The 19,393-nt window shown below is 45.8% G+C and overlaps 1 protein-coding gene across 1 annotated transcript; it reads right to left on the bottom strand.

Annotated features, from left to right (window-relative positions):
* Positions 1–2,898: 2,898 nt before the first annotated feature.
* zc3h7bb (zinc finger CCCH-type containing 7Bb) lies at positions 2,899–19,281 on the bottom strand. Its single transcript, XM_084455956.1, has 22 exons — positions 19,113–19,281; positions 18,403–18,464; positions 18,152–18,188; positions 17,577–17,774; positions 17,043–17,201; positions 16,732–16,812; positions 15,834–15,893; positions 15,676–15,715; positions 15,269–15,510; positions 14,653–14,971; positions 13,654–13,712; positions 13,389–13,488; positions 13,063–13,218; positions 10,074–10,279; positions 9,758–9,858; positions 8,914–9,095; positions 8,722–8,798; positions 8,110–8,363; positions 7,569–7,674; positions 6,062–6,170; positions 5,379–5,512; positions 2,899–5,116 (listed from the first exon to the last, which is right to left on the bottom strand). The coding sequence occupies exons 2-22, from the start codon at positions 18,459–18,461 to the stop codon at positions 5,084–5,086; spliced, it is 2,712 nt and encodes a 903-aa protein (XP_084312082.1). The 5' UTR covers positions 18,462–18,464; positions 19,113–19,281; the 3' UTR covers positions 2,899–5,083.
* Positions 19,282–19,393: the final 112 nt, after the last annotated feature.

The raw sequence follows: 19,393 nt of genomic DNA, 5'->3' as shown, positions 1-19,393 counted from the left end.
GGTTCGAATCCTGGCTCCTCCTGTCCACATGTCAAAAGTGTCCTTGGGCAAGACACTGAACCCTAAATTGCTCCCAATGAGCAGGCTGCTGGCAGCCATTGGTGTGTGAATGAAAGGCCATTGAAAAAGCTCTTTGGATAAAAGTGCTATAAGAGCAGTCCATTTACCATTCAGTAGCCTATCCACACTATTGGCAGCAATAAACCAAATTCACATCTGAAACAGTGGAAAGTGGGCAAATTTTGTCCATTCATTAAGAATTGGGCCTACGTCATGGTCATCCCATCATAACTTGTCATATGACAAATAATTACAGGAAAAACAGTGGATGAAATGAAAACCGAAACAACTCAAACTGTTTTTGTTTATTGTTAACTTGAACTTAAAACACTTTCAAGAGATTTGGTCCACTTGTGATCACAATTCACTTCCAACCAGGGAGGAAGAATAGGAACAAAGAAAAAACAGCAATGTAAAAATACAGTACAAAAAGAGGCCCATTTTCCCCCACTTCTTAAAAACCTGGTTCCTATCCAAGTTGTTGAAAATAATCCATATCGATCAATAACGAAAACTGTGGATTTGTATGTCCACTCTGAATGTGGGTGTGTTTGTTTATGTGGATGTGTATATCAATGTCTCCATTTTCACTGCATCGCTCGTCAGTAGCTATAGCTTCCACCCTCCTCACTTGCCCACACTGGATTTGATCTCGTGTCCTCTGACTTCCGAACAAACGTGACCACCTCTCAAACATTGCTTTAGCCAGCTATGCAGCTGAAAAGCTAGCGATTCAATAGCAAAGGTGGGCGGTATTCATACTGAGGGACGAGTGTATCCAGGACAGGGCACCACTGTCACTGGTTTCACTCTGTCATTCGCCAGTATTGCTTCCACCCGCACTTGCTCACACTGGGATCAATCAAGTGCCCTCTAACTAAATAAACACTGCTTTAGCCAGCCACGCTATCAAAAAGCTAGCAATTTAAAGGCGCGGGTGGGTGGTATAGGCTACAGAGCGAGTTTGAGCAATTCAACTTGGCTATACTAATACACATCTTTGTTATTTTAGCCAAGTGAGGCAGAGTCTGACCGTGTTCAGAGTTTAACGAAATGTCTCTGGCCACCCACTTGAGAAGGAGAGAAAGCATCTGACTGAAGTGATTTTCTGCCGATGACCTCTCGCCAGGTCATACCAGGGCCTCACTGTGAACCTGGGCTTTGAGTAGAAGTGCTGATCTAGGATCAGGTTGCCTGCCTAGATAATGAATTAGATTGTACAGAGAGGTGACTTTAATCTAGATTAGCACTTATACTCTGAGACGCTTTGTGAATACAAGTCCAGTACATATCAGTGGTCGTGTTCAAATGAGGTAATCTCTGGTGGGCCTTGACAGATTAAGGGCCGTCTTCCCTGACACATGTTCAGAACTAAGGCTTTACCATGGACAATCTCTAGGCTCTCTAATCCCAAGACTAAACTTGATCTGTAACTGGGAAACCCCACCATCCAAGGTCAGAATACAGTTGTCCATCCAGACACAGACACTGACCCTTTATATGTGACTAATATTCAATTGCAATCACAAGCCTTTATAAAAAACAAAACAACAATGGCTGCTGTTGAACACTTCATACCTCAAATCCTGCCCACCTTGTTTGTTTGCTGACCAAAGTGCCTGCAAAGAATGCATTGTTGAGGTGACGAAGGTGCCAGACAGTGAAGAGATTAATGTCTAGTCCCAAATCAACCCCTAAGCCCCATCTACCTTGTGGAGCTTCCAAGTAAATTGGACAGGTTTAAATAAAAGGGTGGAAAATCCAATCAGTGAATAGTTAGAGCAACCCTCTCAGATCACCACAGGTACACAGAAGGTAGAGCTTAGGGGTGTTTTGGGCAGACATCACCATACTTTATTATTGTCTTTTGGGTAGCTATGTGACCCACCCTCCGCTTTATCCGTCCAGCAAACACCTACTCCTCACAACAAGGGAGCTCACCCACAGCTCTCTGCAGGCAATTACATCATCAGACTCTGACCTCCGACCTCTTCAGACAACCAAAGAAAACCACAAACTCCTTCTTCCACCACCTCTTATCTAAATACCTTATAAGGGTGTCTAAGTATCATTATAGGTATACAGTATATGTAGGATTATACGATAGGGGTATGTATCATCTTATATAGGTATAGTATACTGAATAAGGCGCTATACTGACGTACATAGGCGTCTACATATGCTCTGGGTCAGGATCTGTCCTAGCAGGTAAGCCTACAACTGGAGCTGATACAACTGAAGGAACTTTACAGGTACTTGAGCACTGATTACTCCTTCGGTCAGATAGACAATCATTAGTAATATACGCGCAGCTACTGTAAATCTAAAAATAGTCACTCTAACATTCCTAACAACTGACATTTCTCCAAACTGTCATTACAATCTCAAGTACCAGGCAACAGAAATCAGACACACTCCCTGTGTCTGCAATGTAATATGCACATCTATGTGCACCCATGCTTGTAACTGCCTGTAAATTTAAAGGTGCAGACACAGTGAGTATGTTAGTAACTGATTTGACACCTTCAGTCTTAGACACTCCCATATGAGCCTGCCTGCCAGTCCTGCCTGTATAGATGCCTATTTACTGGTAAGTATTATATTCATACAAGGATACATATATAAAGAGAGTTATACATAGCAATTACCATGTACATATATCAATAGCATATAGGAGAATAGAAATAGTCATAATAGCAATCATAATAGTTATCATTTTCATAATAATAATAGTAGTAGTAGTAGTAGTAGTAGTAATACGATCCCTCAATGAAGCAGATACCTGGGCCATTCCAGTGCTAGTCCCTCCCACCCACTTCCTGACAACTGCTCTGATAGGATAGTTATTCTGTTAGTCAACAGTGGGTTGCATCAAGTGATGCTGTCCCTTTCATTCATACATTGGATTGCCTCCACAAGCTGTCCTCAACTGGTTTATAAGTGAAGAAAATGGGTGTGTTCTGGGAGGTGACAGAAGGTGAAGAGGTATTCTCATGTTGAATTACATTTATAAATGCTTCACTGTGTGAGCATCTCACCTGACTGAACACACCCTTGGTTCCATCCAAAAAGTCCCTCCCTCTCACCACCACATATTGCCATGGCAACATGGCATGTTACCATGACAACATGCTACTGGCACAGATTGAGCCCCATTTTAATCCCTTCTTTCTTTCAGTCAGGCTAAACTCTGTAATTCAAACATGTAGCAATCCACTATACCACACCGGAATGGCCACCACAGATGCAAAATAATCACTATAGTCATCTAGGTCAGCGATACATGTCATATAGCATAGCTCAATAACAAGAGGTTCTATGTAATCAATACAAGGTTCAGGTTATATTTAATTAAGCTTAAACGCTAAGTTATCAATTATCATTAGTAGTATACCGATATCCGTAAATATGTATATATAATTTGTATGTGTGTATAACGTTTATGATGAATATAGACATACCTCAAAACATGTCTACTGCAGGTGCTCACCATGACTGGCAAGACCTGCCTCTATATCGTGTGGATGTGGATGAGTGAGTGTGTGTGTGTGTGTGTGTGTGTGTGTGTGTGTGTGTGTGTGTGTGTGTGCGCGTGCGTATGTGGGTGTTTATATAGGCACATCATTTGGTGCTTAATTTCTCCTCTACCTCTGTCCCATCCCCAGCTATCAGTGTTTCCCTTGATGGACTAACGGTCGGTGTGCGTTGGAGAGTTAAGGGCGAGGGCCGATAGTTTCCCTTACAGAATGGCCCTAGTTGAACTGGACCAAGGACATTCTACCTCTCCACTCAGTAACAAACATCTCCTACAATAGAAAAATAAAGTATTTCTGTTACTCTCCTAATTCTTACTCATCTGTAACTTTGAGCAGAGGCTTTTCTTTCTGTCTTTCTTCACAGACCTGATTTAGATATAGATTCACAAGGAAATACTTGTCCACTATTACATGTCTGGCTTTTACTTTAGATTCTATTCAAAAGAATTTTTCAGTATGCAAATTCAGACCCAATTCTGCCTCAGTTCAACAAGGGCCAGTTGCACACTAACATACGCCTACTCCAATTGGGAGCCCAGTAATGAATGAAGATGGATGTGGGTCATGTCTGTGCTGGCTACAGGCGGTAGCCTAGGCGGGGCTGGTTTGCATTACCTAACCCACCCAATCTGGGGGCCACTTCTATCAATAAAAAAAAGGGAGATGTTTTATTTCAAAAATTGATTACATTCCACAACCTTAAAATGTTTGACTTTCTGGTTAAGGCCCCGGGCAGACTTTACATTCATAGTACTCTGCCAATATGGCAGACAAATAGACCCAGGTACGCCTGTCATGGACAAGTGCTGTACCAAAACCTTTGTCTGGAAATTCTCTGTCTTTCTTTTTCTCTGCCCTCTCTACATTTCCCAAGGAAAGGAGGGTAGGATTTGGTTGTAGATGCTAGACCCCTCAGAATAGCGGGGACTCATTTTGAAAGGGATAACGTGGGCGCCATTTTCTACTCCTGTTCTATTCTTTTCCCGGGAGTACCTGTACTTTTAGTGGTCAACTGGAGGGGGGAGGGGGCATTTGTTTACAGTACACAACACCTGCGACATGTTAAAACATTTTAAAAAAAATGCACTGATGTTTGCAGTGAAAGGTTCAATTGTGATACCTTACAAAAACACAACTGATTGGTCCGTGAGGAACAACGTTTAACATTTAGTTCCCCTTACACTATGTATGGATGAATGACAAATAAACTAACTTGAACTTGAACTTATGGGTGAGTCTGTGCGCTGTGTGTCTGTGTTTCTTTGTGTGTCAGCCAATCTGGTGACGTCCTGTCAGGTGGTGGGGTAGATAGACAACCCGTTAACCCATGGTGGTGGTGGTGTGTGTGTGTGTGTGTGTGTGTGTGTGTGTGTGTGTGTGTGTGTGTGTGTGTGCGCGCGCGTGTCCAGTCTGACAGGACAGGCTGTGGCTGGTGTGGTAGCGTAGAGCGTGTCCTCTCTGCTCACTGGGCCAGCTCCTCCTCAACATCACAGGTCACCTTCTGACAACCGTCGCCCACCCTGGAACACACAGCTACAGTTACAGACAGACAGAACCCCCCCCCACCCCCACATACACACAATATAGAAGGACATGTCTCGCCAGTCATGGTGAGCACCTGCAGCAGACATGTTGTATGAGGTATGCCTATATTCATAAAAGTTATACATTATATATACATATTTACAGTTATCGGTATACTGCTGATATAGTACTAACACACACACACACAGCAAGACAAAAATAAAACACTCATCAGCACTTGGCCGCCAATCCACTCACCATGGACTCTGAGTAATCTGTCGTCATGGAGACCTGTTTCTCCTCTGGGGGTGGTGTCATAAGGGATCCGTCTGTGCGCCTGTTTTGATTGGTCAGCGTGAGCCACATGTCGTACATCTGCTGCATGTCCCTCACTGTGGACACAAGAGACGGGGAGGGAGAGAGGGAGGGAAAGAAGGAGGGGGGAGGGAGAGAGGGACGGAGAGAGGGACGGAGGGAGAGAGGGAGGGACGGAGGGAGAGAGGAAGAGAGGGAGGGAGAGAAGGAGGGGGGAGGGACGGAGGGAGAGAGGGAGGGAGGGAGGGAGAGAGGGACGGAGGGAAGGGGAGAGAGAGGGAGATGGGGGTGAGAGGTCATGGGGGACTGTTAGTGACTCTCCAACCAAACATACACAACTTTGATTCTTGCTGTGACAAACTCACAGCTGGGTCAATGACCACTTGAAACAAGCAACGTTCACTGATGGAAGTGTGAAATGAATGGATTAAACGCGTTAGACACACAAAAAGGAAGACCGATGTGTTTTCCCCCAAAGGTTTGGAATACAGAATTTTTCCCTGAACTGTAGGTCAATCATTCACAGAGAAGGGCAACCCGTGTATAAATACACCGGGAAACAGTCACAGATAGGAGGGAGACAGAGACACAGACAATCAGACAGGAAGTTAGCCAGGCGTTCGTACAGCTGTTGTTCTTCATGTAGGTCCAGACATCTCTCTCTTCCAGACTGTGGGCAAACGAGCAGTTCCCGATGTAGTGGCACTTCTTCTGCTTCATCACATGGACACACATCTGGGGAGAGAGAGGGGGTGAATGGGTTAACTGATTAACTAGCATGTATGCGTAAGTAGTTAACTAGTGTGAATTAGTTAAAGGAGTAGTAAAGGGAAAATGCATGTTTAGCCCTGTTTTAAGGTTACTTATGATCATATACAATGGTTCAGATCAAAACGTTCTGAGAAACGTTCAAAGAAAGTTTGATAATTGCTCTACCACCGTTTTGTTCATACAATGGATGTGGGTGGGCACCGTGAAAAGTCATTCAAAAAACATGTTAAACTCTCAATTTCAAAGACAAGAAACTCAACGAGGTATTAGTTGGTGTTCTGACATATAATTTGCCATAAAGTAAGATTAGTTCATCTGGAAAGGCTTTTTAAAATATTTAGCATAGAACTATTTAGTCGCAGCACATATGTGTGTAAACTTCTGCAAACTAGGTAGCCTAGCAACATTAACAATAACTAACTACTGTAAGTAGTTCCACTTCCTGAATCCCCTCTGCGGATTGATCTACACATCTACAACGGTCGCTTCAATACAAGTCAATGGATTTCATAAAATGATCAAAAAAAACCTACAGGATTCATACTTTGCAGCGAATTTGATGTCAGAACACCAACGGACACCAATTACACCCTCGGTGAGCTTCTTGTCTTTCAAAACGAGAGTTTAACATGTTTTTGAAAGATTTTTCAAGGTGCCCACCCACATCCATTGTATGACCAAAACGGTGGTAGAGCAATTATCAGACTTTCTCAAAAGTGCCAACATTTTCAACATTTTGATCTGAACCATTGTATATGATCATAAGTAACCTTAAAACAGGGCTAAACATGCATTTTCCCTTTACTACTCCTTTAACTAACTAGTTAACTAGCATAAACTTGGCAACTAACTAGTTAGCCAGCATGAACTTGTTAACTAGCGTGGAGGGGTTAACTAGCTAACTAAACTAGCATGGAGAGGTTATCCAACTGGTTAACTGATGAACAGACTGACTGACACACACAGGAGCAGATAGTAGTGTGTGTGATGACATATAAAGCACTATGTGCTACAATGATTTGTATGAATGGTGCTATATAAATAAAATTACTTGGACATTGACATGTACTGTACATATACACACAGACATGGCTGGCTAGCCCCATAGGGATGGAAAGGACTACAGCAGACACAGTCATACCCAACATGTGAGAGAACTGTCTGGAGAGACAAAACAGACCCGGAGAGGAGAGAGAGAGGGAGGGAAGGATGGATGGAGAGAGAGGGAGGGAGAGGGGGAGGTGTACCTGGAGAGTGCTAGGGATAGAATGCAAGATCATGAGGGAGGAGACCACAAGTTGATGGAGGGAAATGAGAGAGAGGTATAGAGAGAGAGTGAGAGTGAAGGAGAAGGAGACTCACGTCATATTGCTGTGGGTAGGTCCGAGAGAAAGGCAGCGGCCGGACCACCACCCACTTCTTCTTCTCAAAAGACTTGACCAACAACACCCTTCTCTCCTTAGTCCAGCTAGACAGAGAGAGAGAGAAGGGTAGGGAAAGAGAGTGGGAAAAGAACACTCATTACTATGAACTTTTATGACTATTTCGCCAACCACACTCACACTCCCCCAGCAGTTGTTAATGTGGGTCTATAGATCTTAATTCTTCCCCTCTGCCTTAACATGATCCATTCATTCACACACAGACAGGTTACAGTCTCCCAGTGGGAGGAGACGCAACAGTGATGGGCATCAAGCTTGGATCGACATCCTGCACGTTGTGAAACCAGATCTGGGTAGTGTTTTGACGTCCTTTCAGACTTTGGCTGTGCTTGTTTGATGTTTTCTCATGTTTGAGAGGAATGCATATATCCATTCATGTCAGATCAGTGGCCAGTCAAAGGAGGAGGAAAGGATGCATTTTCAGAGTATTGGCACAGGGCCCTAGTTTGATGCTGCCTCACCTGTGTCGGGCTTTGGCAGTGCAGTATTTCAGGGCTTTGTCTGGCTCGTTGACCTGTCCGTCTCTCCAGCACTGACCACACACAAACTTCATCTTCAGGTTCAAGCCCCTTCCCCGTCCTCCTCCTCCTCCAACACCTCCCCCTGAGCTCACTCCCATACCGTCTCCTCCTCCTCCTCCTAACCCACCACCTCCTCCCATTCCTCCCACTCCCCCTCCTCCACTACAGCTGCTCTGGTGAGGGATGTGCATAGGCTGTGAGAGAGAGAGAGATGGAGAGAGAGAAGAAAAGACATGGAGAGCAAGAGAGAAATCAAAAAGTCAATCACAGACAATTATGGAAATCATGCAGGCCATGATTCTATTATCTCTATTATTATTATTATTATTATTATCTAAATGTATTACATTATCTGATATAATATGATCAATCTGATATAATAAGATATATTATATCATCTGATAACATGATCTATTATCTGATATAATGTGAACTTATTATTTTCTATATTTAATTGCTGAGTCATCCAGTCTCTCTCCATCCCCAGCCCTACCAGCTCGGTCCCCCTAGCAGTCCCCCCCCCGACTCAGCCCCGACCCCGGCCAGCCTCACCTTCTGTCTCTGTGCGTTCTGCTCCAGCCTGTGCCAGTGCCTCTTAGACTCTTGCACCATTTCCTCATGGGTGATACCTGACACACAGGCAGGCATGGCTCAAATTAGTCTTGTTCCAGAACTTTCTCATGTTTGAGGTGTGTGTCTGTGTGTGTGTGTGTGTGTGTGTGCATGTCAGTTTGTTGTTTTTACCAGTGTCTTGTTGCAGCACCCAGCACTTGAGCTCTATAACAGAGTGAGCGAAGGAGCAGCTGTCCTCCCGTTGGCAGCCGTAGCGCACCTCATGGCGGCACACGTCAAACTGGCACAGAGGGTGCAGGGGGCGCACCTTACTGTAGCGCACGTTGGCAGACCTCACCACGTGCACCAGGCACCTGGAGGAGAGAGGGAAGAGAGATGTGGAAGAAAACTCCCCAAATCTTCACTCTTTGTGGTTGTAGGCACAAAACTGTCTTTAGTTTACATGCAGCTTGGAGAGAGACAATACAGCGTCCGGGGTCGACGCTTAATCTCTCTGATATTTACACAGCAGCACAAACAGGGTTCTCAGCTGTGCAACAGTAATCAAAAGCAGATAGGGGTTGGGTACATTTCACTAAGGTCACATATTTCTCAGAGAAATGTCTTCAGTCATAGACACGGTAGAAAACAACTTCATTGGATTTTGGCGAGTGTATACATTTCCAAACGTCTACATTTCTAAACTTCCACAGAAGGAAAGAGGGGGAGAATAAAGGAAATGTGGTGAAAAGAGAGAATAAAGATGGAGAGAGAGAGAGAGAGAGAGAGAGAAAGCAAGTCAGAAAACGAGAGAGACAAACGTTAAGAACGTTAAGAGTGTGTATGAGAGTGAGTTAGACAGAGGAGAGGAGGGGAGAGGAGAGAGAGACAGGGACAGGAGAATTAAGGCTGATGGATTCAGAAGGAGAGCATGGATGACTGCAGCCGTCTGAGGAAGATTAGATTTCAGGTGGGGGGGGCGAAGACAGGAAAGTCTAGATGACTCACTGGCTGTTGTCTGGTTGTGTGTACTTACTTGTTGTCGTCGAACGGGTGTCTGGCCGTGAGGTTGGAACACACAGCGAGGTTTTCTTTGCTGCGTTTGCTGATGATGCGAGGCTTACTGTCAAAACATTCCTGAGAGAGGAGGGGTGGAGGTGAGGGGAGAGGAAGTCACAATGCTGGTCAACTAAGGTTGGTATAGGCACAGAGGACTGGTTCATGTTGATCAACGATTGTGGTGATGGAGTGTGTGCGTGCCTGCATGCGTGTGTGTCTCCATGCTTGTGTATTTTAATGTGTGTTATGAGTGTCAATGCTAGTGTGCAATTGTGTGTCTGTCCATCCCCTACCTCACAGAGGAACATGAACATGCCCATGTGGAGCTGCAGCAGGCGTGTGACGCTGAGGGCTCGTCTCTCTGTGCTGCCCAGTGGGTCGAACAGCAGCTCCCTGCTCAGGGCCCCCTTCCTCTCCTGGGTCCACACGTCGATCTCCTCCTGGCAGTACGCAAAAGTACAGTTCTCCCCGTACTGGCACTCCTGACGCTCCTGCACCTCTGTTGGGGGGGGGGGGGGGGATAAGAGGATGAGGGGGGAGTTATATACACAAAAACACACAATCCACCCATGGAGATTTCTACATCCCTCTGCTAGACAATGCTCTTTTTTTCCCACGCACATCCTTCATTCTCATTTATAGATTAATTAATGGTTGATAAAACACTTCAGTCAGAGATTTTATTACTTGCGACGTCACAAGGCGCGCAAGTAGGGTGTTCACTGCTGTCTGTGTGTGGGTATGAATGTGGGTAGGTGGGTGGGTGGCTGGATAGGTCTTGCTCGCACCATACAGTAGCTTGAAAACAAATAACCCTATGATGTTGTCATAGAATTTACAACTAGCCTCAAGACTATTCAGATCTCAGTTTTCTGTTCTTAAAAACCTATTGATCCAGTCCCCTGCCTTTTGCTATTGTAAACACTTTAAACCTTTGTTCTCTCTCTCTCTTGTAATTCCAAACACCTCCTGAACCTCTGTCTTCCCCACTTCTCTTTTAAGACAGAGACCCCTGTTGTTGTATCCTCACCAGGACAGGAAGGCCTCACACCTCAACCTTCCCGTCCTGGCTCAGGCCTTTGTTCCTTTGTCTATATTCAAAGTGTACCGCGCTTTTCTTTTCATCCCTCGACCACTGTTTGATGTCCGTCACCTTATGACGTGTATAGATGGGTCAGCCAACCAAATGTCTGCTAGCGTCACCTCCTTGTATTGAGCACATATAAGGCTGCACCAGACGAGCTTTGGCACTTCTTTGGATGAACCACTCTTGTTGCGTTGTCCAGGAAGTCCTTGCGCTCCTATTGTTTTCTCAATAAACCAGACTTAACCTTTTGAGCGAATCTTGGTGAATCCTTTTTGACTAGATCAGTTAAAATCTATATTTAGTACATATATTCCACCCAAGGTACCCTGGACCTGATTGAATTTTGGAGCGGATCTGAATTACAGGGTGGATCCACTAATTATTTTTCTCTTAGAATCTATGAATGTATAGGAGTTATTAATACTTCTGACCGATCACCAAAGGGCAGCAACGACTACCTCTCTCCATTGCATGATTTGACGTTGAGCTCCTCACAAACATTTTGGAAAAGTCGTTTTTTGACTTTTTTTTTGCCATTGAGCCACTGTCGATTGCTCTAAAACCAGATTAAGTGGATTCAGAGAGGGAGCATAGAACATAAGGTCTCACTGTATGTTGATGACCTCCTTTTGTATGTGCGCAACCCTTTAACTAGTACTCCCAAGTTTTTTTCACTTTTAAAATCGTTCAGTGTGCTCTCAGCATGCAAATTAAATATCCCAAAGAGTGAATGTTTTCCCATCACCCAGCTGGCTGCAGATTTGCCACCATCGTCGATACATTTCAAACTAACCAACTCAGGACTTAAATAGAGATCCTTTCGTGCAATAAAGGAGCAAAATCTTACTACCTTAACGGTGACAGTAAAATCTGATTTGCAAAGGTGGAGCAACCTGCCGCTTTGTTCAGCAGGAAAAATGTAAAAATGACTATAATTCCTAGATATCAATCAATCTTCCAGTGCCTACCTTTATTCTTTAAAGTAATTTTTCAATTCTATTGATAATCAACTTGTTTATTTGGGCAGGTAAACATGCAGAGCTGGTAGAACACTATTACAAAGGAACAGGTCCCTGGGTGGGCTTGGCTTACCCAACCTTATGGGCTATTACTGGGCCGCTAACACAGACAAGATCATGCTTTGGTTCACCTCACCCCAGAGCAGTCGGTGTCAGATTGAGGCTAACTCATGCTCCTCCTCTTCACCCCAAGCCCTGGTTTGTAGCACCCTGTATACAGTATACATCTAATCCCATCGTAATTGACACTCTAAAGATCTGGGCATAAGTAAGACATCACTTTGGTTGCGTCACTCTTCCTCAAGTGACTCCTGTTTGTAACAATCATCTATTTTTGCCAGCCAAAATGTACCACCAATTTCCCTCCTTAGAGAGGAGAGGCCTCCATCGCCTGTAGAGATGGCCTGTTCGCTAGTTTTGATTGCGCGCAGCTTTTGACTTAAACGGATAAGACTTCTTTAGATACTTTCAACGATGGGATTTTGTTAGGACTCTTGCCTGTTCCCCCAAACCCCACCTCCCAGTGAAATATATCTCGTACTTGAAGCAAGACCTTTACCTAAGGGTCAATGTCTCCTACTTCTAAGATCTCTTATCTCTAGCTAATGAGTCTACCATTAATAAGATTAGAACCAACTGGGAAACTGAACTACAGATTACCTTTTCTGAAGACCTCTGGAAAGATATGAGGCCCTTAGAGCCGTCAACTCATCCTCCAGCTGTGCTATACAGTTCAAAGTTCTTCATAGACTTCACTATATCAAGGCTAAACTTCCCAGAGTTCAGATAGGTTAGATGACAGATGTGATAGATGTTCCAAAGATGTTAGAAAGATGTTCACATGTTCTGGTCATGCCACAAATTATCTAGCTTTAGGCAATCTTTTTGATAAGATTTCTGAAATTTTTAATTTAAAAGTCCAGCCAGCCCTCACATAGCTATCTTTGGTAGGCCCCCAGACAAAGCCACTACAACAGTCATTCAAGCTAACTATCACCTTTGCCACCTTAATTGCCCGTAGGAAAATCCTTCTTATGTGGAAATCCCCCTTGCCACCCTCATTTAAAGCCTGGCTGAGTGATATTATGTCATTCTTAAAATTGAAAAACAAAAAAAACAAAAGTTTACACTTAGAGGCTCTTCTGGAGTGGACACACACACACACACACAACATACCCTTGCAGAGCACGAACGCCCCCAGAAAGTTGTTGCGTGCGGGCCGGGGCCGGACCCTCTTCCAGTCCTCAGTGTTCTTGAGGCGACAGAGCAGAACGTCCCTCTTGCAGCGGTGTGCCGCCTCCGGCTGGTACTGGTAGTCCATCACCCTGGGCCCTAGGGAGGGAGGGGGTTCAGACCACACCAATATCCTCAGCACCACACATCTACATTTCTACGCCAGGCACTGAAGACGGAGTGCACAAATATTGATAGACTGGGCTTTCTGTAGTGCTAGCTGATTGGTCCGTGTCGGGGGGAGATCAGCTGGTGGATGAGCTGCTAACCCATGCGGCTGTAGCAGGCGTGGCAGGCCTGGCGGAACTCATGCGTGGCGGCCAGGGGATTCCTGGACAACAGGGACAGGTTGGTGCCAGCCGGACCATTCTGGAAGTAGCAGGAGATAAGACACGTTAGGCCCAGGCCATCTACTGTACACAAACACCAGATTATAATGTCCATTGTTGTATTCAGGCTGTCTGTACTATTAGCCCTAGCTGTAGAGTTGTAAAGTGTGTGTGTTTGTTGTGTGTGTGTTAATGAGCAGCTTACCGTGTGAGAGGAACTGTGGTTACGTATTCCTGGGATGAAGTTGTGAGACACTCTTCCCCCTAGAGACGGAGACACAAGGACACACACTGGTCTCAGTACGCTTCCACGCCCTGCGGAGGGCTCAGGATTGGTGGACAATCCAGTAAATCATTATACTCAAGCTCAAGCTACAATGAAAGACCTGAACATCCAGAATGCTGCTTGACAACAAAAAAGGTCCAATAAACTGTTTCAGACAACAGCTACATTGAAGAACTTCACAAACTACTGTTACACTGTAAATGAGCCAGTAGGAAAACAGACATCGCAGTTCTTTCCCATATCCACTCTGACCTCAACCCACGTAGAAGAACATTAATCCAACCGTTCTTAATAATCAATAAGGAGAACTTGTGCAGACCATCAGTATTTCTGTTATTATAATCAAATATATTTTACGTGCATGGAGAGAGAAAGAGTACAGTGATAGCTACGTTTCACTCACTCTCTGACTGGAGCAGTCCCAGTCAGAGATGTATAAACACACAATACCAATAACCCCTGACGTACTTTGTGTCTGAATCAGAGTAGTCTCCTTTATGGTCAGCATGTGCCTCCCTGTATCTGTACAGTATCTGAGCTTTGGGTTACGGCCCGAGACTCAACGTGACCTTGTCGTGCTATGTCTGGGTTCTCACGCTGTTTATCACACACACAGGAGGCCAGTGCCTGAGACAAAGGAAGTCAAGCTAGTTCTTTGAATTGCAAACTACGCTACCCTGGTAAAAGGGTTAGCCCACCTTCACAAGAAGCCACAGCTTCCTTATCAAGTACAGAGAAGGAATGGTACTCGAGAGTACAGACACGACAGATATAACTCATTTCTAACTGCATTGTACCCATAGGCAAAAGCAATATACGTTAACTGAAACCAAGTGTAAGCATATGACATCAAGCATAAGCAATAACATGAATTTAACTTCCACACCCACTCAATCGCTCATCCACCAAGCCACTCACCAGGCAGGGTGTACTCCGAGAGGGAGTCCAGCCCTCCGGCCCCAGAGCCCGCCTTCCCGTCGGCCTCCCCGGCCGCGGCCCCCGCTGAGAAGCTCCCCAGGACGTCCAGCGCCTGGCTGGAGCTGCCCTGCTCCCGCTGATGCTGCTCCCTCTGGCCCAGGGGGGGGTAGGGCTCCAGGGGAGGCATCTGGCTCACGGAGGAGCTGAAGAAGGCGGGCGGCAGCTGGGGCGAGGGAGCCGGGAGGCTGGAGGAGTAGGGGGAGCGCAGACCCACCGCCGTGTTGGGGAGGTTGGTAGGGATGGCGCCCTGGACGGGACTCTGGGGAGGGGGGAGGGGACATGGATGAGTGGGATGTGTGTGTGTGTGTGTGTGTGGGGGGGGGGGGGGTTATGAGTGAGTGGCGATTTTAGGATTACCGATTTGAGACCTAGCGCATATCCACAGCTTGGCTCCTACAGTTTGTTTCGTGTACTTTGGCAGTGGTGAAATAAATGAGTGAAATCTCTCTCTCTGTGTTTAACCCTCTGCTTTACTCCTCCGCCCCCTCTTCATCCCTCCTGTCTCCTTCACTCCTTCCACTTTTCTCCATCATCATCCTCTGCCCCCCCCTCTCACATCACAGATTTTCTTGGGGATGCAGTCCAGCAGGCCGTCCATATCCAGCTGGTCGTTGATGACGCTGCACTCCTCCATGTGCTCCGACACGGGCACGGAGTAGGGCATGGGGGGCAGGCCCTGGCCAATGGGGCTCTCCGATAGGTCAGCACAGGGTGTCGACTCCGGGGTCAAGGCGTCATCGCTGACGGGGATGGGCGTGGCCAAAGGGGCAGGGATACACTGGGCGCTGGATAGGTCAGCTGAGAGGGGGAGAGAGGGTGGAGGGAGGAGAGGAAGAGGAGGATAGGAAAGGCGTAATGAGGGAAAGAAGGAGGGAGTGAAGACAGAGGTCATTATAAATCTGTTAGGATTTCCATTTTGAAAATGTATTCATTTCAATGTTTCTGTCCTTTGGGCTGACATACCTGGCCCGATGTCTAAAGACTCTAGGCCATTGGAGGATGTCTAAAAGACAAAGACACAGCCGTGGTCATTTGAAGCGCATCCACTCTGCTCGTGGCCAGAAAAACCCTTCATGTTTTTTTAATTAAAAGTAAGTTCAGGTTGCGGGCTCAACCCTCACCTCTCCTGTGGATGGAGAGTTCTCTCCATGGCCCTCCCCTACTGGCGTACTGGACTCCACCTGTGGAGAGACAAACAGGGGTCACTAAAGACTGCTCCACACACATGCAGGTCCAGTACCACACACATGCAGGTCCGGTACCACACATATGCAGGTCCATTACCACACACATGCAGGTTCAGTACCACACATATGCAGGTTCGGTACCACACATATGCAGGTTCGGTACCACACATATGCAGGTTCAGTACCACACACATGCAGGTCCAGTACCACACATATGCAGGTTCAGTACCACACACATGCAGGTTCAGTACCACACATATGCAGGTCCAGTACCACAAACATGCAGGTCCAGTACTATCTATGATAGCATTGTAGACATTGAGGAGAGTAGCTTATAATATGATGGGAGGAATCACTCAATCAAATGTTATTCATACTACAGCACATTTGGTACAGAGGAGGTCACATCACGCTGACGCGAGTCAGTGGTCCTGTATCTATTAGCATTTTTAGACAGAGCTTCCGCAAATTTGCTGCAAATAGGTCCCGCAATGGACCCACAATATCTGCGCTCTGCCCATTTAGATAGAGGTGTAATATTTCCGTGGCAGCTCTTTGTTTAGATAGCATTCCGCGCCTCCGCATTTAAAAGAGGCGTGAACAAACAGCAGTTCTTCAGTAGTCTTCCGTGTTGGCGGAACACACCATTCAGACAAAAAGGGGAGTCGGGCCGTTGCGGGAATATCACTACCTCAAAAGACGTAACGAAAGGGCGGAGAATCTGTTACACCAATCCGTGTCTGTTCAATTTAGACCAACGGCGAAACGTACGATTGGCGCAAGTACTACAGTACGTCTTAACAAGTCTGTCTGAATGACCCTTTAAACTCACCTGAGAGCTGATGTAGGCCTTGCGGACCTTCAGGCCCAGTTTATTGGCCAGGTCTTGGGCCAGTTCACTCACCTGCCTGTCCTGTAGGCAGAGAGAGACAGGGATGCTTGTATTCACTTTCACAGAACTGAACGTTTTATCCAGCATTACGCGGTGTGTGTTTTATCCACCATCAGTTTCAATGGACAAGTTCTGATCCAGAAGGCTCGGTGGGTGCTGGGGGGGCCTTGGCGCTCCAGTGTGAACTACCACGCTAAGGGAAAGGCCGATGTGAGGGCAAACGCAGGTGATAGCGGTGCTCGCACACTTACATGTGGGGCGGTGAGCAGGCAGCCAGTGCCACACTCGTAGGCCTCCCTGAGCCTCCCCAGCTCCCTCAGGCAGAGAGCCTTCCTGTAGAGGGCCCTCCGGCTGCCCTCAGAAACACACAGCGCGCTGTCGCAGTCCTGCACCCCACGCTCATACTCCCTCTGGGAGAGAGAAGGGAGGGGGATATGGGGGGGAATATGGAGAGATAAGGGAGACTGGGTGTTAGAGCTGGTCATGAAATCTGGCAAAATGTGATTATGGCTACTTTACCATTTTATTTGGAACTGATACAAATGATTGAGTATGAGATATGAACCTATTCTACTAAAATGCAATAACCTTTTAGTGAAATTAATTTTCTAACCTTAGAGTTTTGAGTTGCAAATTACATTTTAAAAGGTAAGAGTTTCGTTCTTAACTAGGCTAGTCTCAATTTTTTGTTTTACTTTTTGTGTGTGTGTGTGTATGTATGTGTGTGTGTGCGTGTTTGTATGTGTGTACAAGTGAGGGTGTTTGCATATGACGGAGCCCCTCACAATGTGATAGTGTGCTGCGGCCTTGTTGACGTAGAGGCTCTCCAGCAGCTCTGGGGGGATGACCAGCGCCTCAGCCTGGGCGTAGCGCGCCACGTTCACCCCCTCGCTGTAGTGCTGTGCCGCCTGCCTCCACTCCCCATCCCGGAACACGGTGTTGCCCTCGTCCAGCAAGTTACACACCAACTGGGTCAGAAATGCCTGGGAGGAGCAGGGAAGAAGGGACAGGGGACGTAGAGAGAGAGAGAGAGAGAGAGAGAGAGAGAGAGAGAGAGAGAAATGTGGAGAACAGAAAGAGAGAGGGAAACAGAGAGACTGAACTGAGTCACTGACGAAGACCTTGTAGGTTAAAACATTGTACCATTAAATCGCTTGGAAAGCATGGAAAACATTGTGCAGATATTCTCTTCTTCAGACAGTGAACCGACACATAATTCAATCATCAGATTTGAGGGAGATATTGTGGTTATATACAGTTGATGACGTGCAGGTGTGTCTGTATGAATGACAAGAGAGGTCTGATGTCAGAATAAAGATGGAAACAAACAAGGAAATAAATAGATCTCTCGCTAGAATACCTCATAACCCTCAGGCTCCGGGAAAGGCAGGGAAGACCTGTGGACAAAAATAGTAGATTGAGAGTGTGTGTGTGTGTGTGTGTGTGTGTGTGTGTGTGTGTGTGTGTGTGTGTGTGTGTGTGTGAATACATTTTGAGGGCACCTGGTGGCCGCCAGGAACTGGTTTATTATTACTCAAAACATTTGGCAGTGTTTCACTTGTCTGTATGATAGCTATGCACTTTAACAAAAAATAAATATTGCTTTCTCACTGGATAAAGCCCATTGCTTTCTGGATCTCCTCATTTCGCTTCTGTCGTTCTAAATCCATAGCCTAAGGGGGAGAAAGCAAACGAGCAAGACAAACAATATCAACTTAGCTACACGTTTCAATATAATCATTTTGTTGCATCAATTGTCATGGCTAGCGACGAAATGTTGAGGATGTACAAAGAGGCTAGCTAAACATAGCTAACTTTCTTCTATTCGGCGAGGCCTGTTATCACAACACGCCCTCGCCTTCGCCTGCTGATACATCGGGGAGACCGGATGCAAACACACTGCAACACAAAAGCGATCCACCTAGCACGGCTAGCTAGCTAACTGTTGCTTGTTGGAGGCTAGCTAGGTCAGCTAGCAAGCCAACCACCCAATGGATGACATATCAAATGAAGGCACGAAGCATAGTTATGAAAATAAATGTTAGAAAGTTGAAGTCAACCAATGAAATAGTAACGTAACAACCTTCAAGCCGCCAGATGCGATGACAGCTAACCTAGCTAAATTAGCTTGAAAGCTATCTGAAATTATAATCAGCGATCTATCTGTCAACTTTGGTTTGTTTACATTGCCGTTGTACTGCAATTCGGTCTCTTGCAACCATTATCGAAATGCAGATATCATCCGTTAAATTGTGTGCAGCAGGGAAAGTAAGAGCAAGCACGCAAACTACTAGCTAGCCAGCTAGGGATAGGCTACTTACCGTTTCCAGAGAATGTTTCACGGCTAACGTATTTGTAAGCTATAAGCTAGTTTTCCTGGGAACTGTCAAATATGAATCAACCAGAGACACATAATACGAGTTGTTCTCTTTCCCTGCGATGGGTTTGAGTATTTGGACGGAACATGTGAGAGTTTTTCCCCCTGCTAACCTGACGCGACCGGTAGCTAGCTCTCCAGCTTTGCTAACTTACTTTCAAGTTTACACACTTCTGGCGCGTGAACGCTAGTGGGTCCTAAAGAGTCAAGTTGTAGATATTTTTT

Source organism: Borostomias antarcticus, assembly GCF_949987555.1.
Source record: "Borostomias antarcticus genome assembly, chromosome: 22".
NCBI lineage: Eukaryota > Metazoa > Chordata > Actinopteri > Stomiiformes > Stomiidae > Borostomias > Borostomias antarcticus.
Note: the sequence above shows the minus strand (reverse complement) of the source record. Positions and strands in the feature narration are given on the sequence as shown.